General features: G+C 39.1%; 8 protein-coding genes across 8 annotated transcripts in view; 1 reads left to right on the plus strand and 7 right to left on the minus strand.

Moving 5' to 3' along the window:
- Positions 1-922, minus strand: part of CBG26585 — a gene marked incomplete at both ends in the record, with an annotated part of 1,506 nt that extends 584 nt beyond the window's left edge. Inside the window, 2 exons of the mRNA XM_045237530.1 lie at positions 485-585; positions 683-922. Of these exons, the coding sequence (XP_045099236.1) occupies positions 485-585; positions 683-922 (341 nt within the window). The remainder of the gene's footprint in view (positions 1-484; positions 586-682) is intronic.
- A 390-nt stretch (positions 923-1,312) lies between these two features.
- CBG12042 lies at positions 1,313-5,917 on the minus strand (the record flags this gene model as incomplete). The annotated part of the gene is made up of 11 exons (XM_045237533.1): positions 1,313-1,373; positions 1,461-1,678; positions 1,725-1,874; positions 1,921-1,963; positions 2,266-2,499; positions 2,549-2,754; positions 2,800-3,029; positions 3,213-3,270; positions 4,446-4,553; positions 4,603-5,431; positions 5,868-5,917. 11 exons carry the CDS (start codon positions 5,915-5,917, stop codon positions 1,313-1,315), a joined length of 2,187 nt encoding a protein of 728 aa, XP_045094741.1.
- An 846-nt stretch (positions 5,918-6,763) lies between these two features.
- CBG26586 lies at positions 6,764-9,075 on the minus strand (the record flags this gene model as incomplete). Its single annotated transcript, XM_045237538.1, has 6 exons — positions 6,764-6,825; positions 6,874-7,819; positions 7,868-7,993; positions 8,042-8,198; positions 8,244-8,487; positions 9,000-9,075. The coding sequence occupies 6 exons, from the start codon at positions 9,073-9,075 to the stop codon at positions 6,764-6,766; spliced, it is 1,611 nt and encodes a 536-aa protein (XP_045099237.1).
- A 2,768-nt stretch (positions 9,076-11,843) lies between these two features.
- CBG26587 lies at positions 11,844-13,938 on the minus strand (the record flags this gene model as incomplete). Its single annotated transcript, XM_045237542.1, has 7 exons — positions 11,844-12,857; positions 12,902-13,054; positions 13,118-13,243; positions 13,295-13,375; positions 13,421-13,475; positions 13,522-13,813; positions 13,860-13,938. The coding sequence occupies 7 exons, from the start codon at positions 13,936-13,938 to the stop codon at positions 11,844-11,846; spliced, it is 1,800 nt and encodes a 599-aa protein (XP_045099238.1).
- A 361-nt stretch (positions 13,939-14,299) lies between these two features.
- Positions 14,300-17,395, minus strand: CBG12045 (the record flags this gene model as incomplete). The annotated part of the gene is made up of 8 exons (XM_045237546.1): positions 14,300-14,364; positions 14,398-15,658; positions 15,870-16,022; positions 16,067-16,279; positions 16,319-16,400; positions 16,443-16,770; positions 16,820-17,167; positions 17,320-17,395. 8 exons carry the CDS (start codon positions 17,393-17,395, stop codon positions 14,300-14,302), a joined length of 2,526 nt encoding a protein of 841 aa, XP_045094742.1.
- Positions 17,396-17,721: 326 nt separating this feature from the next.
- On the minus strand, positions 17,722-20,157 carry CBG12046 (the record flags this gene model as incomplete). Its single annotated transcript, XM_045237550.1, has 6 exons — positions 17,722-17,843; positions 17,889-19,314; positions 19,372-19,584; positions 19,634-19,785; positions 19,831-20,019; positions 20,064-20,157. 6 exons carry the CDS (start codon positions 20,155-20,157, stop codon positions 17,722-17,724), a joined length of 2,196 nt encoding a protein of 731 aa, XP_045094743.1.
- A 2,461-nt stretch (positions 20,158-22,618) lies between these two features.
- CBG12047 lies at positions 22,619-25,359 on the minus strand (the record flags this gene model as incomplete). The annotated part of the gene is made up of 4 exons (XM_002646288.1): positions 22,619-22,764; positions 24,496-24,851; positions 25,038-25,084; positions 25,168-25,359. 4 exons carry the CDS (start codon positions 25,357-25,359, stop codon positions 22,619-22,621), a joined length of 741 nt encoding a protein of 246 aa, XP_002646334.1.
- Positions 25,360-25,896: 537 nt separating this feature from the next.
- CBG12048 lies at positions 25,897-26,599 on the plus strand (the record flags this gene model as incomplete). Its single annotated transcript, XM_002646289.2, has 2 exons — positions 25,897-25,937; positions 26,143-26,599. 2 exons carry the CDS (start codon positions 25,897-25,899, stop codon positions 26,597-26,599), a joined length of 498 nt encoding a protein of 165 aa, XP_002646335.2.
- Positions 26,600-27,038: the final 439 nt, after the last annotated feature.

Consider the following 27,038-nt stretch of genomic DNA (forward strand, 5'->3'; position numbering starts at 1 on the left):
CATCAGGCGCCATTCGCCATTCAGGCTGCGCAACTGTTGGGAAGGACGATCGATGCGGGCCTCTTCGCTATTACGCCAGCTGGCGAAAGGGGAATGTGCTGCAAGGCGATTAAGTTGGGTAACGCCAGGGTTTTCCCAGTCACGACGTTGTAAAACGACGGCCAGTGCCAAGCTTGCATGCCTGCAGGTCGACTCTAGAGGATCCCCCCTCCGCTTCAAGACCCGCCGTAAATCGACATGAATCAACAGGAAGAACACAGTCAAAACGAGTGATACAGTAGTTTACTGTTACTGTAAATCTGTAAAACAATCGCAGCTTTGGACAGCGTTTTTCCAGGAAATTACTCCTGGAAATCAACTTTGAACGCGGCGTAAGATATCAATATCTTTCGAAACAAACCTGCCTATCCCAGTTGGCATGACCAATTGATCATTTCTGGAAAAGAAACATGTTGACAAAGAAAAGAAGAAAAAGAAGACGTACTTGACAGCTATATCGAATGCTTCCGCGTACTCCACTGCGGAGAAGCTATCTTCAGAAAACGTTGTAATGTTTAGAATGAGTGGTGCTTCAAAGTGCTGAAGCTGGAAAAGCAAATTAGAAACATTTAAAATAAGTTGAATAGAGGTAATGTAGTTTATAAAACCAAAAAACCGCTTAGGGTTATATCTAGATTCTTACCTCAACGTGTGATCTTTTCGGATGGCTTAAATTAATAGAAACTAGAAAATATATGAGGGAAGGAAGGATCAACAAAAGAGAAATATAGATTTTAGTTTTCGTCTCCATATTCTCGGAGCAATACCTATCACAAAATGCGTCAACTGAATCTACTCTCGGCTCTCCGGAAATCTCGATTGCAAGTGGTTCAACCCTTCGGACAGCAATTTCGCCTGTCGGTTGCACACCTTCAGTCATCATTCTACAAACAGAATGAGAGAAGACATTCTTCTTTCTTTTCGAATTCTTTTTCTTTTCTCATTTTGATTGGGAAAAAAGTGAAATGGGTTTGTAGGAATTCGCTGACTTCTCACGAATAATTTCAAACAAAAAAAAATAATGGAGTTTGAATATTTATTCGTCTCAAAGACATAGTACAGTTTCATATTTTCATCACTAGCGGAGCAATTTGTTTTGACAGGGATTCAAAGTTGATTATGGATCAGGAAAGGGATCAATAGATATTTTGAAAAAAGTAGATCCGTTTGCACAATGACGTGGATTTCAGATTCTGAATTTCAGAAGAGTGTTAGTGTATCGAATTCTGGATGAGATTTTATAAGGGGAGGAGAGCTGAACCCATTTGGACTTTCACAGTGGTTGAGATTGAAGCCACGTTGATCGTTGAGTCACTATTGGGGAGACGCTTGGTCTGAAACAGAGAATTTATTAGCTCATTATCTGGTTTTTAGGGAAATGTTCATAATATTTGATACATAATTCAGAAAATAAATCTAACCTGACGGCAATTGGTTTGGCAGCGAAAACCACTTTCGAATTGAGTTTTGGTGATCTTATTTTACATAGCTGTGCATAGTGTTGAGTCGGTGTCATTTCAATCGGGAGGGCTCTACGAACTGGTGGAGAACGGGATGGAGAGAAACGAAGAGGTGGTTTTGATTGTTGTTCTGAAGTGGACAAGTAGACAACATTGGCACGGAACATGGCATCTGCTTTCTGGAAAATAATGAATCAAAACGGAATATTCTGGAATTTTCGATACTTGTTTGTTCCATCGAATGACTTCTGCTTTCTGCGGAGATTTTGATTCTTCGTTAAGATTCAATTGGCTCAAACTGTTTGGTACGGTTGTTGGTTCAATACTTGAATGCCGCTTTGACGATTGATTTATGACGGTGAACGCGGATCGACGCTGAAATTATATGGTCTGAAATTAGTATAAAATGATTGTTTCGAACCTCTTTGGTTAGATCAATCGGATGTCTTGGCGGTTTGGTAAATCTGGAAAATGATCTTAATAAACAGTCATAGGATGACCCGTTGAGTTTGAGCCAATTTATCTGGGCTCAGATAAAATATATCAAAAAGTGATCGACTAATAAAATAATTAACATAAAACGAAAAACATTTTGTCAGTTGACCACTTTTTGATATCTTTTACAGATATCAAAATATATGTCAGCTCAAAGTTGAAGGTTTTGATGGTCTTCTTTTATAGTGTTTACGATAATTTGAAAAGGCGAAAAAACAAAGTTGGATTAACAAGAAGAGTCACTACTCAAAAAAAATATCACAGAACTCACAAGTATTCAGTTGCTGAAGTCGTTGAATCAAACATGCTTTTCGGTCGAACTCTTTGTGGTGACGTCTTCCAGGCTCCTCGATGACAACTTCTTGAAGTAATAACAGGCGGTGCAAAGTTCGTTTTCTCCGTGTATTCGTTGTTATTATTATTCAAATAACTAGAAACATTACTGTGTGTTGATTCAAGGGACATTTTCCGAAACGTTGAGTAGTTCATAGTAGTTGAACTATGCCTGTAATCCGTCTTGTTTCTTTTTTGGGATTAAAACACTAATTCCCTACTCGTAAATGTTTGAATGCCTATTTGAAGACAATTTGAAGTCTTCTGGAGTAGAACTGCGTGTTGAACTGACTGTGTTTTGAGATGAGATGCCAGAATCCACTGATTGAAGTGAGAATCTATCCAGAAGACCATCTCTTGTTTTCTTCTCTCTGGCCTGCACATCGTCTAGACTACCAGGAATGACTGGAAGTCTGGAACGAAGATTCTGGAAACATATAGCGATTCGTGATAGACGTTTCAGATAACAAACTTGAATCAGAAGGGTGTGTTTTGCTCGAAGCGCATCCAACTCTTGCATTCCACTCCGACATGCTTCATATCTATTTTTAAGACGATCACCATGGTTTCCGGATGACGTCATTCGTGGAACCGTTGATCTACTGTAGTAATCCTTTTCTGGTGGTGGTGGACCGTACCCAGAAGGACCACCATCAATCCGAGTACAGTCGGAATCTCGTGACAATCGACTCAGATTCGGTGCTGAAAAAATGCAGAAGTGGAATTTTGAAAAGTGTGTACAAGGGAAAAGTAGTTAGTCAATGAATATGCACTCGTCCACTTGAGACTCTCCTCAACACAGGGAGGAAACGAACGGGGGGTGTTTATTCGATGAAACGGTAGGAGAAGAGAGGGGATAAGACGACATTATTAGAGTGAGCATACAGAAAGTAAACTGCTCGATTCGCTTCAATGGATGAGCACCGGAAAAGGAGAAGAAGAACTGAATAGGAGACCAGAGAGTGTGTGTGAATATGATGAGTTTAGGAAGTTCATGATTCGGAAACAAGAAACTGGGTTACGAGACTATAAAAAAATTCATGATCATCGGAAAAGAAGTTGGGATGGGGATGGCTGGATTCAAGGTTACAAAATCGAAAAGTGTGTCAGAAGTTAAAGGAGGGGAGACAGGAAAGTTTTAAGGGATTTTTTTTGAGGCAGGAGTATGCATTTTGGCGTGACGGTGTTCACACAGTGAGTGGCTATCGTGTAGCTTTAATAACTTTAAATTGGTCCGCAGATCAGCTGGTAGCGGAGCGGGATCTCAAACGCTGTGCCCAAAAGTTCAGCTTCTTGGGAGGCTTATATGACCGAAATTTCGAGAAAACGGTTTTTTTTTCACTATTCCCCTCCTTGAAAAAAAAATCAGAGGGCCATGAAAACGGAACAGGGCAGAAGATAAGTAAAGGATTAGAACGTAAGGCAATTGAGTTCAAAGAGCCACTTTTCTAATGGTGAAAATGCTCTTCCCAAAGGTTACTTCTGCAAAACTTCTTTCAGGAAAAAAAAAACAACAATAAACTCTAAAATTTGAATTATGAAAAACGAAGAATCAAAAATAAGACAAAAGAAATTTGGATGATTTTACGATGATAATGATAATGATGGGTGATAATATAAAACGAGATGATAACTCGAAGCCAGCTGATGGACTGGTCGGGAAACGCCGAAACGAAGGCGTCCTTTCTTCTTCTTTGCCTCTCGGAGAAACGACGTATAGTGAAAGCGGGATGAGAGGGAGGAAATACAGGAAGATAGTCAAGTGTCCTTTTGGCGAGAGACATAATTCATATTTCGATAATGTTGCCTGATTGTTGCAAGAATGTTGAATGACCAGAAATTCGCACATACCACCATCTAAAAGAAGGAAAAAGAGAAGGCGAAGCAGGCCGCTATTTGGAATAAAATCGAGAAAACCCGATTTCAATATCGAAATCAAAAAAATAGAAGAAAAAGGATGAAAGGGAATCTAATAAAATATTTATTCAAAAAACGAATACAAAAAAGAAAACTATTGTAGAACTCAAACCGACGAACCGCATCCTGATGGAAACATTGTAATGACCTCAAATCTTGAATTTTTCAATAATTATACCTTTCTGTTATTCATACTCTCACCTTCTTTTCACTATTAGGTGGTGGAGTTGTAGTGATGACTGGAGGAATAGATGCAGGTGGAATGGTAACTTCTGGAGTACGACCCACTGGAGTCATTGGTGATTTTGCCTAAGGAAGAGAAGGATAATATTTTGTTAGACTGGATAATAACTATTACCAAAGTAAGATCTTTTGCTGTTACCACATCGCCAGTCTTTCCGCCTTCAGATGGAGCAGTTGAAATAGAAGAAGCTCCGGAAAGAGTTGTGGCAGTTGGTGTAGCAGGAGCAATTTCTTTGAGAGCCGTTGTCTCTTTTGGAGCAGTGATTGGAGTCTTCGAGCGATTTGAATTCGGATCCTCAGGCACGGTGAACGACGTCATTCCGGATTCTTGGGATTGAGAACTTTCGGATTTCTGAGAAGAAACTGCTGCTGGAACCACAGGAGCAACGTTTTGAACTTGAGAATTAGCAGTTGGGGTTGCTGGAGCCGTTGTCGAGTTGGAAGAAGACGGATTAGGAGCACCAGGTTCAACTGCAGTGGTCACATCAGCTGAAGCTGCATTTTCAAGAGGGGGAAGTGACACATTGGCTGTTGGTGGAACTGGTGGTTTTTTAGTGATCTTTTCGGTTTGGGAAGTATCTGTTCTGGATGTTTGACTGTCTTCCGTGGTCGATTCTTTGGAGGGAGCACGAGTTTTTTTGAGAGTAGACATGCTCGGAGAAATCGAAACCTTCATTTTCATAGATTTAGAAGGCAAAACATCTTTCTCGTATCCAGATGAAGACATCTTTGATTTATCATTTCTTCCTGCTTTACTGTCCTGTTTGGCATTGTTCGGTTGAATAACAATCGCCTGTGGAACTGAGTTCTGTTTTCTCTTTTTTCTTCTTTCCAGAATCAAAAGACACATATTAATGGCAGCGAAAACAGCCAAGAAACTAAGAGTGATTATGAAGAGAACCTCTTTTGCACTGATCGAAGACAGTGTCTCATTGATCTCTTCTCTGAAAATTGAAAACTCAGATTCCTTTTAATATAGCATACTTGAAACAGGGCCTTTGCCGGGCCTTCGCGGGATCTGCCATAGTTTCTTTTAGAATTATTATTTCAGACCAATTAAATTCGATTTGATAGAACTCGGCGAGTACTTCAAAATGATATTATTTGGAGCTGTGTCTTGTCTATGAACAAAGTTACAGACAAAAAACAGAAGCCCGGCCCGACTCTACGCGACAAGGCCCAGCCATTTTTGACTTGTAACTTTATTCAAAGACAAGACACAGTTTTTCAAATAATATTAATTTGTAGAACTTGCAGAGTTCTATCATGTCTAATTTAGTTGATATAAAAATATTTTTTCTGCAAGAAACTATAGCAAGGCCCGTGAAGGGTCCAGCAAAGGGCCGGTTGCAAGTTAGTTAAAAAGAAGCTAGAGCTTACAGTCTCTTCTCAATGGCAGATGCATCCGTCAGATTGGTTGTACCGTTCATTTTGATGATGATACTTGTAGGGGATCTCAAGTTGTGTTACCTTACTCCCAAGAAACTGTGCCAGTGAATACTACGTGGAGCAATACCGATATTACACGATATATCCATTCTAGAACAGTAACGTGTGTCGTTTCTTTGATCCAATACAGATTGAGCTTGTAAAATTAGGTCACATCTAAATTAACTGTTACTTGAACCTGAACTGTTTTAGTGAAAAATCGAAATATTGTTTTCTGTTTGATTTCCAATCAAAACTTTCATGGTGGTATTCCAAGGGGTTCCGATGGTCCGTCAACCGTCCGTTAACGACCCGTCAGTTCTCCCCTTTCTGCATTCTTCATCAGTGCCCCTTTAACTGTGAATACTGATTGAGATTGTAAAATTGGGTTAAATCTAAATCATTTCTTACCTGAACCATTTAGTTAAAAATCGGATTCTAAAGAATCTAATGAAATTTCAGAAACTTTTTATTGAATCAGGTCGAACAAGTTTTCCGGAGTTGCTTTTCTGGGGTCAAATTTTCTAGAGTTTCTGAGGAAAGACATTCCAAATTCAATGCCAGGAAAAATGAGAAAATATTTTTTTTGTTCGGAGTTAGAATTGAAAAAAATTGACATGGAAAAATAACAATTAATCGGTGAGAATTGATTCAAAGATGTTGTTTTGAAATTGAAATACTGTGAAAACTCTAAAAAAACGGCTTCAAAAATATTTTATTAGTTTGCCACTTTTCGATATCTTTAACAGGAAATGAGATAAATTGGCTGAAAGTTGAAAGTGAGGCGAAAATTTAGAAAAAGGAGATTAAGAAAACGAAAAATCAAATTTGATTCCAGTTTTTTAGTATTAGATCAAAGACGAACCGTTGTAGACCGTTTGCTGTTGATTGTTATGAAGAGCGGAATATTCTAAAAAACAGATTGTATACTTTGAAATAAAATAATTTTGAAACGCACCAGAAGCGGCAGATGTTGATTCGTAAAGCTGCCTGGAATGATCCCATTGAGCGGAAAGGGGTCTTCCGTCATAAATGTTCGCGTATCCAGAATAGTGATTCTGATAATCGGTGTGTGACTGATCATACGTTGCTTCATGTTGATGTTGTTGACTATTATGGGGAGACATAACAGGTTCAAATGAAATTGGAAGAAGAGGCGTCACTGATCCACTACTTGAAGATACAGAAAGATTCTGAGGAATCATTGAAGGAGCAGCCAGTGGAGATGTATAAGGATTAAGGGAATTTGTTGGTAGAGGTGGTGTGATATCAGTTCGTATCGTTGGTGGAGTCATCGTATTTGTATTGGCTGAATCACTGCGACTCGGTTCTTGAGGCTGAACTTCACTTGCTTCCTTCTTATTCACCTTCTTCCGGGTGCTTCTTGGCGTTTTTTCTGTGCTTTCTTTTCTCTTTTTCCTAGATGGTGTGCTTTCATCAGCTGATGCATATGATGCTGCTGTCCTTCTGGTGCTTTTTCGATTTGGCTGAGGAGTTTTCCGACCAACATTTGACATATTATCTTGATTATCAGCATCTTCTAATACAGCGTTTTCGTCGTCTCCTGACTGCTCGAGATCACCCGAATGTTCTCGTTCCTCCAAAAGTTCCGCCAATTCTGTGACATGCTTCAGAATTATCGAACTGGTATCCGTGAGTCTCTCTTTACTCGAAACTTCGACACGATTAAAAGTTCCAGTATCATCTTTTGTTTTGTCCACAAACTTCAGAAGACATTGCATATAATTCTTTCGGATTCCAAAGTTGGCAAAAATATTTCTCATCGCCAATTGATCTTCGTTGAATGAATGATTAAAGTTGTCCAGTGCTTTGATGATATGTGGATATCCCGATCCCACTGAATATTCTCCATTGTTCACTTTTCTCATTAGCTCTTGGAAAATCTAAATCTTTAACTATTTACTTTTGAATTCGTCTCGGATATCTCTCACCTGATTCGTTGAAACTTTATTTTCAGATACAATGTTCTCCGCCAATGAAAACCAGTTCAGTAATTTTTCTGTTCCATGTTTAAAGTGTGTGATCCGTTTTGTCGATTCCGAAGTATGTAACATTTTCTAAAAGTGAAATTTATATATAAAATTTTGAAATTTGAGCGAACGAACTTTAACCGTTTCTTCTGTCATAACAGGATGACCGGAATGATTTTTCTCTGCACATGGGAAACACATCAACCATCTGATAGGACGTTTGGCGTAATCGGTATGTTCTTCATGCGAATCACCAACTTCCCATTTGCTGCACTCGTGGCAAATTGTCAGACTGCAAAACAAAATAACGATGAATTCGATGGAAAACTGAACTAACTTCGTGTCAAAGTCAACCATCCGACACTCAGAACATGCAGATCTTTTTGGTTCTTCTTTACAAGTCGATTCCAAATCCTTTTCCATTTTTTCAACTAGTAATTGAAGAAAACTTGACCCTTCCTGGATCTGTGGCTGTGACTTTTTACAAACCATGCAAAAATAATATTTTCCAGACAAGTTGGGTGCACATTCTTTGCATACATTATGACCACATGACACCAGTATTCCGGGATTTCTCTCATCTGAAAAATTCGTAAAATAATATTAATGTCTTTTATTAGTTCCTGATCTACTCTCGGGTGCATTTTGTAGCATTTTTCAGTTGTTAAGAAGATGAATACCGTAACCCTCTGTAACAGAAGATTCCCCATAATTTCAAGTTTGAACTCAATTATCACAATTCCTATGCAAGATATCAAAGATTGGTCAACTAAAAAAACACTTCTGATATTATGATAAACAATTTATCAGTTGACAACTTTCTTGCATCTTTGACGGAGACCGAGAAAAATTGGTTCAAAGTAAAACGTTGGGGGCCCTTCTATTACAGGTTTTACGGTATCTAATGGTTTTTTATGGCCGGCTTGAGTCTTGAAGTTTGTTTGAATCACACATTAGAATCTTTACAAGGTGAAATTTATTTTGTTTTTCAAAGTTTATGTTTCGATCAATATTTTTCAAAAAATCGATTTGTTCATCCTTTTCTTCCGTTTTAACCGTTTTTTTTCTAGGGATCCCTTTATTTTCGACTTACTAAATTTTGTGGCACACTCATTACAATGTACAATTTCCAATGCACTGCTGACCATACTTGGTCCTGTCGCAGCCATTTTCTGAAAATTAGAAATGCATATTTTGAGAAACGAGTCGTATAAGGTTTCGAGCCATCTAATGAGCGATTATAAGGATAAACAGAGAATAGATTTGAAAACCAAGAGCTTTAGAAGGAGGAAAGAAGGGAAATGAGAGAAGCAAAAAGACTCGAATGGCACGAGACGAGGTTCAAAAGACGAAAAGGAACGCATGTGTTGGGAAAGAGAAGGAGAAGAACAGGAAGAAGAAGAAGAGAGTGTGTTGAGGAAGGAGACCCAGAGAAAACAGTCGACAGACATTCAGTTAGATGAATGAGAAGAGAAGAGAAGAGAAAGAAGAAAACAAAACATTATAAATGTATGCAATCGCACAATTATTTGCGAATGGTTTTTTTTGAATGTCGAGGGTACTGTAGCTGAGTTCTTCTTTAGAAAAGGAAGAAAGAATCGAATTGAACTGAAAAACGAGGTTCAGGGTGGATGAAGAAGCAATTGAAGATTAATGAAGTAAGAATTACCGTGAATCCTGTATAAGAAGAGTCCACACACTGGCAACTTTGTACTCAATTATCACAATTCCTACTCAAGATATCAAAAGTGCGTCAACCGACAAAAAACTTCTGATATTATGATAAACAATTTATCAGTTGACAGCTTTTTTATATCTTTCACAGGGACGAGAAAAGTGGGTTCAGAATGAAAACTTAGAGGACCCTTCTATTACAGGGGTTTCAGCAATTTCATCTTCTCGTTAAAGATCCAAGGATATTCCGCTTATTATAGTAATTTCCAGTTATCAGAAAGTTATATCTGGTATCTGAAAATCACTGAGATATGCATATAAAATACCCATTTTGATTCAATTTAAACCAAATGAGGAACGGCAAATTCTCTTATACAACCATCTCTTATACTACCTTTCTCTTATACTACCGAGTCTCTTTTACTACCACTGTCTCTTATACTACTTTTTTTCAATGTGTCTCTCATACTACCAAGTCTCTTTTACTACCAAGGTCTCTTATACTACTTCTTACCACAGAGTCTCCCATACTACCAAAAGAAACAAGGCTTTCGGCCTAAGCTTACAGTTGGCAAAAAATTTGGGGGTACAAGGGGGTACAACTGATTTAGGGGTACAAAATTGGTGATTCGAGGGTACAAAATTCGTAGGTACAAAAATTCGGGGGTGAAAACTACCAATGATTCTGGGGTACAACCCATTTCATACAGGGGTACAACGCTTGTGATTCGGGGGTACACTTTTTTTGAAGGAGTTTCTCAATTCCTGCATTTCAGAGCTTGAAAATCTCAGAATTCTTAGAATTTCAGAACTTTGGAATTTCAGTATTTCAGAATCTGAGAATTTCGGAACTTCAGAAACTGAGAATCTGAGAACTTCCGAATTTCAGAATCTCAGAATTTCAGAGCTTCAAAACCTCAGAATTTCAGGACCTCAAAACCTCAGAATTTCAGGACTTCAGAATCTCAATATTTCTGAATTTTCAAAAATTACGGCAGAAAATGTTCACTTCTCATTGTCTTTTGATTGTTCTTTTTGATTTTAATTTTTAATTTAGGTTTTAAAACCCAGTCCATACTTCCCTCACTACCAATTTTTCTTAATTGTTTTTTCTCAATTCTATTACATTTCCTTTTGTTTCTCAATATTCCTTCGTTTTTGCCCAATTCTCCGGTTTTTGCCAATTTTTCAATTTTCCTCAAGTTTCGTGGTAATTGAAATGTTCTCATTTTTTCATAATTTTGTAGATTATTGAATGAAGGAAACAATCACAATTCAGTGATTTTCCCACAAAAATTCAAAAATCCCAAAAATTTGCCCAAAATGAGCTATTTTCTTTCGAAAATTGTTCGAACAGGGCAATAAAACACTACAAAAATTATTAAATTAATTTTTTTCGATTAATTACCACGAAAATTTGAGCAAAAACTATGAAAAACGAAGGAAAACGGAGAAAAATCCTAAAATAAAATTTCCTAGTGATGACGTCATCAGTCCATGGCCATGGCCGAGCTGCGAGGTTTTCTCTTCCATGGGAAATTTCGCAAAATTCACAGCTTTTCGCAAATCCCATTTTCTTTCCCATTTTTTTTGTTCAAATCCCATTTTTTTGTACCTACGAATTTTGTACTCTCGAATCACCAATTTTGTACCCCTAAATCAGTTGTACCCCCTTGTACCCCCAAATTTTTTGCCAACTGTAAGCTTAGGCCGAAAGCCTTGTTTCTTTTGGTAGTATGGGAGACTCTGTGGTAAGAAGTAGTATAAGAGACCTTGGTAGTAAAAGAGACTTGGTAGTATGAGAGACACATTGAAAAAAAGTAGTATAAGAGACAGTGGTAATAAAAGAGACTCGGTAGTATAAGAGAAAGGTAGTATAAGAGATGGTTGTATAAGAGAATTTGCCATGAGGAACTCATGTTTTGAAATGAACTAATCAATCTTTCTGTTGGAAAGAAACTTCTGAAAAATCGAGATGGTAATGTTCAATTTTTTTTATTTCATTCAGCAAGGTCTTGAAGCTTTTCTATTCTGTCCGTTTCATAATATTTTCAATCCCAAAAACTGGTTTAAGCCATTCTTTGTATTTAAGAGGAAAATTTTTTATTTTATCAGATTTGAACAAAAAGTAATGAATGTGATAGTACAATTAATTTGAAAAACTTTGGTGATTATTAGTATGATGTGATGATTGTTTCAGTATTAGTTGAATTACTGTCATGCATCTGTAAAAATGATATTGGAAGCAGAACATCTAACAGACTTAGTTACTTTGACGACGGTTTCTACGTCCGCCTCTGAGATCCTGGTTAATTGGATTGTGGCGCGCAGCAACGGGTCTTCCTCTTCTTCTCGCGTTTCCTGCCACTGGAGCTGCTGGTCTTCCAGCAACGTTTCGCCCAGCAGCGGGAGCATCGCCTCTTCTCGCAGCGTTCCCTCTAGCCACGGCAGCTGCTCCTCTTCTCGCACCGTTACCTCCAGCCATAGCTTGCTCTTCTCTAGCTCTCGCTCCTCTTCCTGGAGGTCTTCCTCGTCCTCGTCTAACTACAGCTTCGCCGGCATCATCTGGGATTGCTGGACCGACAATAATAACTTCGTCATCGTCTCTTACATCCATTGGAACTGGATCTTCATTTCTTGCTTCTTCATTTTGTGGCTGTTCGTTTTGAATTTGGAACCTGACTTGAATTCGCCGTCTGACAAGATGAGGTCGGTTTTCGTTTCGATTATCACGTTCGAGTAGGACAATCTCATCAAGCAGTTGATCATTATCGGCATTTCCGTCAGCGGCACCTTGTCCGTTATTTGGCTCTCTAGCTACCATGTCATCCAAAAAATGGAACACTCCTTGAACGAGCCCATTGAAGCGTTCGTCGATGCGCTCACCGTTGGGAACTTGAAAAGCACCTCCAACTGGAGCCGCATCAGGATTTTCTCTCATCAACTGTTCCATAATTTCTCGAACTCGCCCCTCTCGCTGTGCGTCATCTCTTATACGTATTAAGATATCCACGTCCGCGTCTTCTTCCATTGGTGGAGCCTCCGGTTCAGCCTCTTCAGCTCGAATTAGACCCACATTCTCCGGTGGGGGCTGAGCAACACCTTGTTCTGCGACTTGAGCGACTGGAACAGCATCTCTTGCTGCTACTGGATTCTGCTGTGCGGGTCTTCGATTATCAAGAATTGGAGGTCTACGATCCCCAGACGGTCGGAGCCCAGTCTCCGAAACCCTGTTGTTAGTACGTGATAAGAGTTCCTGAAGGGCAGCAGACTCGATCTGAAGAATTGTTACTTCGCGAGATTGATTCGGAAAATGCTCACCCCAAGGCTCGTGGCGTCTTTGTGAGCAGATTTGGCAATATCCGAAGCATTGTTTTCGAGTGATTTGATTTTCACTGTAGACTTTGAAGTTAAACAGATGAGATTACCATTTTTTGAATGTTCTTTCACACTAGTCAACAGTTGATCGACAATCTGAACCAAGATCACATTTTAACAAAAAAACACTCGTGTTCTGTATTCGTAACGAAAACTCACTCCACAAACTTGATTCAGCTCGTCTAGGCAGTTGTTCAACGAAATCTTAGCTCCCTCAATCTTGTTCTTAGCTCTTTCTGCAGCTGCCATGAGCTGATTAATTTGATGTCTGTTGTCGGATGCTGCCTAAAATTGGGATGTTCTTGAATTTCGTAGACAGTTTCGACTTGCTTTTACTGCTTCCATCGGTTTTACGTCGTGATTTTTATGTCCGTCATGCACACAGCTTACACAAATCAATTTGTTTGTTGCGCGGCCCTGAAAGTACATTATCTATCAAGGTGACTGATTTGTTTCCTTAACCAAGAAATCGAAGTCGTTGTTTGAATGTATGAGAACACAACTACACGTAGTGCACCTGAAAAACAAAAGTAAAGGCGGTGAACAATGAATTCGAACCTCACATATCATCTGCAAATGTCTTCTTGCAATCCATACATTTGACACTACGTCGCTCTGCTCGTGTCTTGTCTGCTCTCTGCTTGAGACTTACAACTTTTTCAATCACCTCCAAGAGTTGGAAGTTTTTTGGAAAAGGAAATCTGCATACTCCGTTCTGAATCTGGCCAATGTGTTTCTTTCTGCATACTGGACACATCATCACTGGTGCCCCCGTATGTGGTAATAGTGAGTTCGAACATTGAGTACAAACTGTGTGCCCACATGGAATGTTGAGCGGACACCTTTCGTTCAAGTCTGAAAACTCAGTTTAGAAAATTTATGTGCTATTGTTAGCACTCACTGAAGGTATCACGGCAAACTGGGCATGATATAAGGGTACCCATTTCCACATCGCCGAACAAGTCGTCAGCGGTGGTCATGTTTGAATCCACTTCTGCAAATAACAGTGTAAGCAATCAAAAACATCACAGAACTCAATTTGCATCAGTACAGATATTTCGAAACGAAAAACATATCAAAATATTTCCACATTTGGTGGGTAAACTTCGCGTTGGTGTGGTTTATTAAGATGATTGTAAATAGGTAAAGCCACCAAAAGTGTTCAGACACAAATAATACCGAAAACTATATAGGGAGACACAGGATAATTGATTTAATATCGGGACTATTGGAATATTTAATGTATGTTAACGATAATAAAACATGTTTAAAAGGTCAATTGAATTGCATGGTAAGTTTAAATAACAAGTACGGTTCCGTCCGAAACTCGCTGAACATGAATCATCGGCGATGACGTTTAGCGGCTGGCTCATCAGGAATTGGAGAAGGTACACGTTGGTTTCCGCCTGAAATTTAATAGAGGTTATTTGTGTGTAGACAAGTTTGGATGTTACCTCTAACGACATTATTTTCCGCTTCGGCATCATTTGCAGGCTGATTGACTTGTGCAGCTTCCTGGACTACGAGCGCAGCTCGAGCACGGCGATCCCTACCTCGTTGAATCCATTCTAGCTCGAGGGCTCTGAGATCAATGAGAAATGGTTCAACTTGATGTGGCAGCAAATTGCGATGATCCGGAGCTCCTGGATTCTCGTCCGGATTCAGTAGCAGTGGTAAACGATAGTTGTTGGGTAGTGGTTGTCCGTTGGCATCAGCCTCGGCATGAGCTTCATTTCTCACCATAGCACTAACGCGTCGAACAAGCTCAACGATCTCAGCTCTTTGGATTTGTTCCTGGTTGTAACCATCGATAGGTGGCAACTGTGGCAGAGGTTCGTCGATTATTTGATCGACAAACCGGACAGGAGCGGGTTCAGCTACATCCGCTGGAGGTAGAGGATGCTCATCGCGGACATTATCTCTATTTAGACGATCCAATCGTACCCGTAGTCTGTTCAAATGACCTTCAGCAAGCTCAAACTCGCGAACCATATCAGCATGGGGATGGAGCAACGGGGGTCGTCGCCCTCTGAGATCATTGTCAAGAATATTATCGCCACGGTCTCTTAAATCATCTATCACTTGCTGGATTTCAGGAACTTGAAGAGCTGCGTTGGCATCTCTTGCCGCCTCCAGTCTAAGGCGAATCCCTCTGAAATCTCTCCAATTTTCGTTGCGAACGTTACGGCGATGTTGCCATGGAGCACGAACTCCCCACATGTCGAATCGATTACCAAGAGGATTCCTGGCGCCTCGGATTTGCGCTGGATCTTGAACTGCTGCATTATTTTGTGGTTCAGCTCCGGCGATGTTTGCCGGTGCAGCGTTAGCATCATTCACAGCGTTTGCAGCATTCTCAGCCGGTTGCCCAAATAAACCACGATTAGCACCTCCAAACGGGTCTACTGCAACATCAAGCTGCTGCATAATCTGATCGAACATATTTCCAATATTTGGGAAATCCATATCTGGACCAAGAGCTCCCGCTCTGCGAGCATGGAACGGGCCAAAGACATTTACTCTTGCGCGCCGAGCCATATCTCGATTCAACCCTCTCGGTACCCTGTCAACACGGGGACGAATATTTGCTTCATCTACTGGCTCTTGCTTCGGCTCCAACGCTCCTTTCGAGCCCGCGTTGATTGGAGTGATTGATATTGGACGAAGCGAATCGTTACCAAATGCACGATAGTACCGAGACTGAAATAATTGCATTGTTTTGATGCATTAAGTATTATTGTTATGCGAAAAATTGGAGTCGAGACGCAGACAGTTGAACAAAAAATTTCTCTGTGTCTCCACCGAGTATGTGCTATTTAAGCTTTCCGCTTCAAGGTGCATACCGTATTCAGACTGCAAAAAATACTCTCTAACTCCAATTTTTTCGGACAACAATAATACTCTAAAACACCTTTGATATAAAATCAAATCCATTCATGTCTCCGGTTAATCGTTTGAAGAGTTGTTCAGAAGCTTTGACAGATGTTGTGAAACGATTGAGATATTCGTAGATCATTGGATGATCAGCCTGGGAGCGAATGTTTTCAATCGCGTTTGTCATTCTCTGTAAATACCTGATTGAAACCATTTTTGCAAAAAAAAACTTACTCGTCTATGATCTAACAGCTCAGTCTCCGCGAGTTTCAAGCCAATTAGCGCATCATCGGCAGCTTTAAATGCTTTAACGAGATTTGATTCAGCTGAGCAGATCTTTTGATTCGCTTCGTATTGTGCCACTACCTTCACAAATGGAGTAAAATTGTGACGAGAGTGATTTTTCTCAATACATGTAGAACAGACCAGTAGGCATTTCATACGTTTCTGAAATCAGTCAAATAATACACCAGAACGTATTAATACGAAACCTACGATACTGTCTGTCCCCAGAAGTTTACCTTCATCACTTATATTTTGGCATTCACTTTCGTTGCATAAAGTCACTCTGCAATAAAAAATGAGCTTCTCGTAAACCCCAATGACTTACTTTTCACCGTCCAAAACTTCATGACATGTATTACATTCTAGCATTTCTTTCTCAGTTTTCGCATTGCTTTCCTCTTTTCGTTGTTCCAACATTGCTATAATGAAAATATAACAGATTAAATAAGTAATATACAACTTACAAAGCACACTATAATTTGTGGGAACTTTTTCGGGATTAAGAGTCATGGGATACTGAGTATTCTGCCGGCACGTTGGACAAACGACAGTAGATCTGCTCAAATATGTCCTATTTTTCATAAGTCCGCCGACACAACTGAGACAGAACGTGTGTCCACAAGGAAAAACTTTTGGAATTCGTTTTCCAGTGTCTGAAAAGGAACATATTAATATTCAAAACGAGTAGAGATATACACATACTGAATGGATCATAGCAAATCATACAAGAGAATCCTTTCATCTCCGTCCCTTTGGGAGTCAGAATAGCTTCAATTCGGTCCTCCTTAAGGTTGTCTTCAGAAGGTTTATTGGTAGACTCTCCTGTGTCACTGGCTGCACCATTTTGATTTTCTACTGGCTGAACTTCTGGATCACCGGCACCAACACCCAGATTACCTGCTTCTTGACGATTTCTTCCGGGGACATCACCAGCTGCTTGTTCCATTCCTTCAGGCTGTGGGTTGACGATATTTTCTTCTCGATCAACTCGAAGATCAAACGGGTCTCCTAGTTGACCTACATTCAACTCTATGTCCATATCCATGTGTACTGAAACAGAACAATTCCTATTTTTATTATTAGAGTTTTGCTTTTGAACCCTTATGGCTTTGAGTGCTGAAAATCAACTTTAAATGCCAAAAAACTGCCGGAATCTTCGATATTTCAAATCTATCGGCTCAATCGTTACTGGTTTCACTTACTTTCAGCTCTCAGCTCATCAAGTTGTTCTAATCGATCTAGTTGGTCATTGAATTCCATATCATCAAAGAGATCCATTGGAGGTTTTTCCTAAATAAAGAATGGCACATATAATAAATCATTTTTAAGAGAGAAAAGAGACAATAAGAACAAGTACTAACCGAAAAAAGACGATTGAATAAAATATAGACTGCAACATCTTAAAATAAAAAATTTATGATTCAGTTAATCGGGCGAAGGGTGACATTATATGCAGGGATTGAATATGAATAAGACTACGGTGTGACTCAAGAATAAAAAAATATTAAACATGGTCGGAGGAGAGAACCCTGATGCAGGCTATTATATTTCAGCCAGCAAACATATCAATTTGAACAAAAAGTTCAATATTTTCGGTATACAATTCATCCGGGTCGGTTTCGTTTTGGTCTTCCACGACGTCGGACCTCTGGAGTGGCGGGTGGTTCATTGCGCTGTTCATTCTGTTGGGCTTGTTGAGCGATGCTATCCGCACGGCGCTTTGCACCTAAAATATTTATCACTATTTGAAAAATTTCAGATTCTCATTCACCTCTAGTTGACCTAGCGGGCGGCAATGGGACCAGATCTTCGTGTTGGAAAACAAAGTTATCGCGAATCTGTATTTCAAAATCATCGCGCTGAACTTGAACGTTCGGTTGCTCTTGTTCGTTTCCCACTACTTCTTCTTGAATTTCTTCATTTTGTCCGACCTGTTCACCTTCGTCAGCCATGTTCTGCTCGGCATTGTTATCAATAACAGGGGCAACAATCAAAACTTCGGGTTGCTCATCGTCAGCAGCTGGAGGTGCCATCTGGGCTTGTTGCATATTCAAGAATACCACATCATCGTCATCTCTAATCCAAACAACTTCTGGTTCTTCGACTACTTCTTCTACGTTATCTAACTCTTGGAGATCCTGGAGCAGTTGCTCAAATCCAGTATAGGGCATGCGTCCTTGAATCAAGATACCGGCATTTAAAATGGTTTGCAACACTGCGCAGATTTGAAGGCTTCCGCGTGGAGTGAAGTCTCTGTCTTCATATGGCGCCACGAAGAAAAAGTTATAAACTTCCTGCCATCCGTCATCCAACCGAACGTTGTCAACCAAAGTACGAATAAATCGCTCTAGCGTTACAGCTCCATTTCCCACAAAAGCAGGGTTCAAAGCAATAATTTGGTCGTTGAAAAAGTCCTGAACTCTATTACGATTGTCGGGCGGTGGAACATCAAGTTGAAATTGCACATTAAAGTTTTCTTGTTGCTGGTCGGCTTGAGCAACGGCTACATTCATGTTCCATAGAAACTGATTTTGAGCTTGAGCCTGCTGAGCCAGCTGTTGAAGTGCATGATGTTGAACTGCTTGTTGTTGAGCTTGTAAAGCTTGAAGTTGAAGATATTGATCACGTTGCTGCATAAAAACTTGGTTGAAATTGTTTAAAGGCATATGCATTTGTCCAATATTGATGTTTTGCAAAAACTGATTGCCAAATAAGTTTGCGAACGGATTTCTTATATCTAATACACCCCCTAGATTTGGCATTGCGGCAACGGCGGGGGCAGCACGAGCAACTGGGGCAGCAGCAGAAGCAGCAGGAGCAACATTAGCAACAGGCGCCGGACCTGCTGGATCCAAGTTATTTACATTTCTTCCTTGACTTGTTGATTGATGCGATTCCTTGAAAAGATTCTTTAAGCACTGTCCATAGTCTTGCACAACTTCGTTGGCTGGCTTTTCAAATTTGAAAAGTTCTTTCCCAAGCATAGAGTTTTGAGGTGCCTTAAAGTTTCTATTAGGTCTCTGATCGTTAGTTAATGATTTACTTACGCTGGGCTTCGTGAAGCGTTCTATACAATCTGTTGAAATGTTCATGAATTTGGCCGAGTCACTGGCAGCTTTCACGAAATTCTTCAAAACCGAACTGATTTTAGTGTGAAGAGGGTTATTCTCTACTTGACGAGCAGTTTCGTGAAGATTCTGAAATTCATAATCAAATAAGAAACTATGAAACTGATGAAAAGTTTTCAAACTCACAGTCTTGAACTTCTGTGCGATTTCAATAGCATTCGTCATCGATTCAATAAATTTATCCACTCGTTTGTCTTCTTCTTCTACACTCTTTGCGAACTTTTGATAAAGACTCCTGTGCTTCCATCTTGCTTGAACGATAGCTTGAGGCACGAACAAATGACCTCGATGGTGTCTGACCATACAACCCGAACAGGACAGTGTAAGATTAGGGCGACCCTGAATGAATACCACAAATCGTAATTTTTCTAAACTCAGAACTAATTACCATAAAGTCTACAGAATCATCATTTCGGGCTTTAGGACAGCAAGTATCACATTTCATCAAATCTTTCTCATGGAACTCTCTTTGGCAATGACGGCAACAATACTTTTCTCCTAGCTGGGAAAGATTATCTGTTTCCTGTTTTTCAAGAACCTCTGAAAAGGTGATTGAGTTTTACACGATTCTCAAGTTTAACTTACCTCGGAGAACGAAGTTTGTCGGAATTGAGCTTTGCGGATTCTGAGGATTTTCGTATGGGACCATTTTACGACATGTTGGACATGGGAGACCTCTGACAAACTGTGGTGTATTTGAAATCAAGGAATTGATACATCCCTGACAAAAGCTATGCCCGCAGGGAAGGCTTTTCGGCACCCGAAGTTTTGAGTCTGAAATCAATGATTGGGCTCAAACCAATAATTTTGAAACTCACGGAAAACGTTATAGCACACCATACAGCTTGCTCTGTCGGCATTGTCGTCATCCGGAGACGCTGGAGGAATTTCAGCCAAATCAGCATCCTCCATAGTCACCTGAAACGAAGACCTTATATCTGGAAGTGAGTTTAAAAAAACGAGGAAGAGGAATAGAAGATGAATTTGCCTATTTTCCAATACGCGCTCTCACTCTGCTCTGCCACGATGCCTAGTGCGCTATATCTGAGCGAACGAGAGAGGTGAGAGGAAAAAACGCGAACCGCGACGAAGACGCGGCCACTATCGATTGAAGTGTGAAGATGGCATGGAAAAGGTAACTATTGGTTTGCAAAAGATAATTCCATAGTGAAATGAAGAAACTATGAGGTGAAGGAGAATCAATGGAAGATGGGACTGTGGGAGAAAGGAACTGTACACTAGCAAGTGAACGAGAGAAAAGAACAGAGAACTTTCTACCCAATCGTCATTCGTTTTTTGGAAATTTTCCCACTATATAAATCGAATAGATTTTTTCTGAATTGATCGAAATGTCACTAAAATAGTCAGAACACAGCAATACAGAAACGAAATCCGGAAAGTGTAAATATGTTTCGGGTTACGGTAGTTTTAATTTTAAATCGACACGAACACCGCCCGCGAAGTGTTCCGGTGTCAGTTTTTTTTTATCTCGACAGTATTTTAAATGTATACTGAAACGAGGTGGCATTTTCCAATTGTATTGTTTTCAAAAAAAAATGGAAAAAGCAGCATTTTTCTAGAAAGGATTATAGTATATTGTCAAAGGAACATGCTTTGAAGAGATATGGTTTTGCCACTACAAAAAACTAGAAAAAAAATGATGATTTTATGAGAGACCACCGTTTGTGAGAAAATCCGGGCGGAGTCTCAACTTTCACTTACAAGGGAACCATGTTTAGCTTTCATCTCAGAATTTTTTCTAAATTTGCTCATTTATAGTTTTGAATACGGGCTTTCTCGTGGTGTATTTGGTTTTCTGCACAAATTTCTAGAAGTAGAGAAAAGTCCATCTGAAAATATGCTGTTTTTTTGGTCTCCTCCTTCCCTTCCACTTTCCCCCCTTTCTTCTATACATTTTCATTGTGGAAGAAAAGAGCAACAGTGGCCGAGTGGATAGTGTGGATGAATAGTAATCACAAGTTTGGAGTTCGACTCCGTCTTTGTCCATTTTCTTTTTTCTTTTTTTTTCTTTGATGTTGAAGGAATGTTTTGCATTTTTCGAAAATCAAAATTATGTTTGCTCTATTATTTGAGTTGGAAAAAAACTAATTTTTGAAAAAATGATAATTTCTGAAAAATTCTTGAAGCACTACTGAAAAGCCTTATCTACTCAGAATGTCAGTTGAAATCCTCCGATTTGATCATATTGGTTGCGGAACTGTGATAAATCTGTCAAGAAGTATGTAAATCTATGTTTTCACAAGATTTGAATGCTATTGGGTGAATTTCGAAGGACTATGATTTATGGAAGTTTCGGAAGAAATCACTTATTTGGGATTTCAAAACGGATATAGTCTACAGAATCTTGTGAAAAGACTGATTTTATTATTTTTATGCGTTTAGAATTCATTTTAGCACATTTAAAATTTTTTCGAAAAATTGAAATTTTCGCAAAAGGGGGTTACCCATGGCAAAATTTTATCAAAAAAAAATTTTTTTTTGAAAAATAAGGAAACTTTGTCGGATTGTAGAGAAACTTTTAAAATTACGATTCACACTCAAAAAGTGCCGAAAAACGCTCATTAAACCTTTCAAAAACTCACTCCAATAATGAGAAATTAGTACTGAAATCACTTAAACAGCCCATAACTCGATTTCTAGAAAATTGTGCAGAAAACCAAATACACCACAAGAAAGCCCTTGTTTGAATCTATAAATGAGCAAATTTAGAAAAAATTGTGAGATGAAGGCTAAACATGGCTCCCTTGTTAACTGCCGCAGTTGCACAATAGACTTCGCCCCGATTTTCTCGGAATCGGTTCCGAAATTATCAGATAAGATATAGAACTAGCGAAAGAACGCAAAGAAAAACGGGATGAGAGCATATATAAAATAAAATTAGAACTTTATTTTGCTTGTCTGAGAAAAAAAAGGTTAGAGAGTATTTTTTGCAGTCTGAATACGGTAGCGATATCGAAGCGGAGAGCCTAAATAGCACACATAAGGTGGAGACACAGACACTTTTTCTCTGCGTCTCTACCTTTTTTTTCTCAGACAAGGATAATATCGGGGTAACTGAAAATAATTTTTCTTTTCGAAACCTAAACATCGGAAATGGAAACGGATCATGGAACAGCAAGAATACAAATATTAGAACAAATGGAACATATACTCGAAACAGGAGTTGGAACGAACTATATGGTGAACAAAATCAGATCATGAAAGAGAAAAGAATCATAAGCAATTATAAAACGGTTAAGAATTGCATTCTGATACATTCGAAGACACGTATACAATACGCGTGTAGATCTTTTTATAATAAAACTTTTGGGTCGATGTAAGTGAAAAAACGATAATTGCGGACGGAAACGAATCATTTTCTGCAACGACGACGTTTTGGAAGAGGTTCTTCGACTGTCGCTTCTGGAGCTCCCGCTTTAGAAGTGCTTGGGGTGCTTGTACTTGCAGTGAGCTCCTTGATGCGTTTTGGATTGGGCTTGGTCATACAACCGCCGAGCACTGAAAAGATAATTAGATGAATTCAAATATAGCCCCCACCCCAATTCAAGTACATCCCCCCAAAATGAACCATAGTAGAGCCCCCCACCTCCAACAATCTAGACACTTGCAGCAGTTCAAAAAAAGCTCCTCCACCAATTCAAATATAGACCCCCACTTTTAAATGGTCCATTCCAATTCAAAATAAGCCCCCCACCCATTCGATTATAAACCCCCACTTTTGCGTAGTTCGTTGTGTGTGAAGGGTATCTTAACCGTCATGATGCAAATGTTGAGTTTTTTTTACCGTAAAACCTCTAATAGAACGACACCCGGATCGTCCACTTTGAGCCTATATATCTCACTTCTTTTGAAAGATATCAAAAAGTGGTTAACTAATAAAATGTTTATCAGGATATCAGCAACATTTTACTAGTTAGCCACTTTTTGATATCTTTCACAGAAAATGAGATATATAGGCTCAAAGTGNACGATCCGGGTGTCGTTCTAGTAGAGGTTTCACGGTAAGAGTAAGTTTCCTTTGAGTTTTTCGGAAGTTGTGTCAGTTTTCCACCATTTTTCCTTGTTTCTTGGGAACTTTTTTTGAAAAAGACTTTTCTCAGGTGTGGCGATACGGGTGGTGACCTATATCATCTGAAAGCTGACATTTTCCTGATTCCAAATCTGTTTTCAAAAAGTGCTTTGTCGCGGTAGATTTCGAGAAAATTGGGTCGAAAGTTTCGAAAAATGACGTGGATTTTTCATCTCATTTTCCTTCCTGACGCATATAAGTTTTGAAGCGTTGAAAGAATGTGGAAGCGTGGTCGAATGGTTACTGAGGAAAAATATGAAGCGGATACTCTCTGGTTCGACTCCCTCGAGCTGCTAAACCTTTTTTGAATTTTTTCTTTGTTTTTTCTAATGACTGTATTTGACTTGTAGATATGGGGTACCCCATGGCATGGCGATTTTCTCAAAAAATGTTACCGAAAAAAAGAGAAAACCTTTTCAGATTGTAGAAAAGCATACAAAATACGGATAACATTCAAATATAGCCAAAAAAAAGTCAGTAACTCCTTCAGAAACTCACTCCAAAAATGGGAAATTAGTACTGTAGTCACTTTTATAGTTCATAACTTTTTTCACAAGGCCGGGGTGGAAAAATTGACTTCAGTTCTGTAATCGGCGTGCCCAAAAAGACCAATGACAATAGTTTGAGCAAAATCAAAAATATGCGGTTCGTCTAGAATCTTTAATGGATTAAACTCATTTGAAAATCGTGGAAAAATANATGAAAAAAGTTTCGAAAATAATAGGTAACGCAGTTAAAATAAAAATGGAAACCAATTCCAAGTATATGGAATCATATAGGATCACCTAGAAGTCAGATACAGTCACCAGAAAGCACGAAGAAAAAATTCAAAAAGAGTTTAGCAGCTCGAGGGAGACGAACCAGAGAGTATCCGCTTCATATTCTTCCTCAGTAACCATTCGACCACGCTTCCACATTCTTTCAACGCTTCAAAACTTATATACGTGAGGAAGGAAAATGAGATGACTATATTTGAATTATACTAGATAATTATTTATAAACATTCATAAATCTACATTGAATCAAAACTATCAACCAGCGAGTCTTTCGAAGGCTGTTTCAGTATTTTAGAAACTTATGGGGTTATTCAGAGAAGAAATTTTGCTGATTTGCTTCTTTACCTAATAACCCCATTAGAATTATGTAATGTCAAAATATACCTGCGAATCCATTTTTCGGAATTACTCCTTTTTTCACCAATTCCAGCTTTATGGATCCCTCGGATCCCGACGCTTTCAATTCAAATGATCCTCTGAATTCAGCTTCTTCCAACTTTGTTGGCGCCTTTGCGCATTTAAACGCAGATTGTCCAGTAGCCAACCTATTGACCTTAACAAATCCTTCTGCTTCTTTGCTATTTCCTTCGTCGTGAACCATCTGAGGCATTAGTTTTCCGGTTTCGATGCTGATTCCATTATCGTTAATGAACTTCACTACTTCTTCCGGAGATCCTGTTTTTCCTGCGAATACTATATGTGTGGTTCCATCAACATCCTTCCGCAGTACATTTCTGTTCCTTTAAGATCCTTTTTATGGGCAACGTGAATCTCCATTTTGTTACTACGAGTCAGTTTGAGCTGAAAAAGCTGCTCAGCCTTTTTCCCCTTCGTGCCCTTCCCCGCTCGTTCTCGCTCAATTCTCTCTTTTTCGGCGAGATATCCCATGAGCTGGAAGTTGGTGTTGCAGGTTTGCGAATTTCCACGAGATGTGAATTGGCGACATGTCGGGCACCGAACAGCCAAGTATGATCTGAAAATTACGAATTAATATAGTAGATTTTTTTCAACTGTTCAAGAATATGAGTATCTTATCAAACATGATTTTATTCAAACCCAGCATTTTTCATCCAATAATATGCGACTAAACACATACACAGTGGGGTCCTTCAGAATTGCGGTGCACTCTTCACAAACAGTGTGTCCACAGTGTAACACCTTCGGCTTCCTGGTCTTCGTATCGAATTCTCTGATGCAAATCAGGCATGTAATGAGGTCGGCTGTTGTGAAATCTAGCCGCGTTGTCATGGTACTGGAAAACAGTCATATATTAGAGTCAGACTTTTGGCAAGACTGGACATGAGATTAAGTATGAGTTATGTAACGAAAAACAATTTCGAATCAAAGTGTGTACACTATATGTCGGAAACTATACGTACCCACACCTCCAGTTGCGTATTTACTTCACCATAAAATACGTGTTCAATAGAGCTGACAGCAAGCTTGCGTGAAAGCTAGAAAAGAAAGAAGGCGGGATTTTAGTTGTGCCGCACGTTGCGGACAACCCGAAAACGCAACGCGCCGCATGGTTCTCGGGGAATCTGTTAGTGAGGGAGAATTTGCTCATGAATATATTATGCAACCACGAATTCGAATGGGAAGACATATTTCAGTATCGTTTCACATAAAATTAGAGAAAAATTGGCCTATTTCGAAAAAGTGTGAAGTTGAGGTCTGTAAACCATTATAAGCACGATAAAACTCGTAAATACTCTGATTTATCGTGTTGTTAAAGATAGTTTTAGAAATCATTTCGCAAAATATTGACGTTTTAGTAAAGATGACATGGATTTTGTCAGATATAATTGGTTTTGTTCTATGGACAGGTGAAAAATTTGGCTAAAACGCGTTCAAAATACGGTTCGTTTTAGTTGTAATAATGTCATGTTCAAAAAAGAATCAAGCACCGAAGCAAGAAAAAAAGAAACCTAAAACATCATCTACATCTCCGAGTATCACAACATCAGTAGATTCCGGAGAAAAGTATAGTCACAAAACAACTAATAGAGGATTTACGGAACCATTTTTCAGGAAACAATCGACTGTTTCTAGAACAGTTTCAGTGCAAAACGAGATTGAAAAAGATAAGAAAGATAGCAGTAGCTCAATAGAATCAAAAGACTACAAAGACTATTCGAAAGTTACTAGCGAAAAGAAAACAAAGGAGAAGTCCGTAGCACAACCTGTAGGACCACCGGCCGTTAAACCCGTCATAAACAAAGAGTCTGATGGCAAAGAAATAGTATTGAGTAAAAAAGTTAGCAAGAAAGGATCAAAAGAATCTCGAACAATCAAGAAAATCTCACTTGAAAAAATTGTGGAAAGAGAGGGGGATGTTAAGTGCGATAAGGAAGTGTCCCAAAAGCCAGATGATTCCGAACGTATTCTTCATTTTTCAAAGAAAAAAGTTACGAAGACACCAGAGAAGGTTGAGGAAAAAGTGGAACTCTTGGAGCCGACTCCATTATCTTGGAAAGAAGAAACATAATTTGAAAACTTGTTTTGAGCAATGAATTTTTAACCAATGAAACATTGTGTAGCAAAGGTTTTCGGAATGGTTATTTCAGATTTTTTTTCAGAATGTCGAAAATACCGAGTTTAAAATTTTTCGGAATTTCGGTATATTCCGGTTTTGAAAACTTCGGTTTATTCTGATTTTAAAATTTTCGGAATTTCGGAATTTTTCAACATTCAAATTTTAAAGTATTCAGAAATCCTACTCTCTCATCACAAAAGCGCGAAAAATGGTGAAAAAAAAAATGACAAACAGATTTCGAAAACCCTAAACAAAATCAAAAGTAATTCCGCTCGAACCCTGCAAGCAAACTTTTCTTATGCGCCTTTGGCGTACCGTCTATTCAATAAAACGTGGGCGCGCCGCAGGTTGCAAAGTGACACGCCCCTTTATGAAACGTGTAGAGAAGAAA

The sequence above is a fragment of the Caenorhabditis briggsae genome, assembly GCF_000004555.2.
Source record: "Caenorhabditis briggsae complete genome, chrI, whole genome shotgun sequence".
Classification (NCBI taxonomy): domain Eukaryota; kingdom Metazoa; phylum Nematoda; class Chromadorea; order Rhabditida; family Rhabditidae; genus Caenorhabditis; species Caenorhabditis briggsae.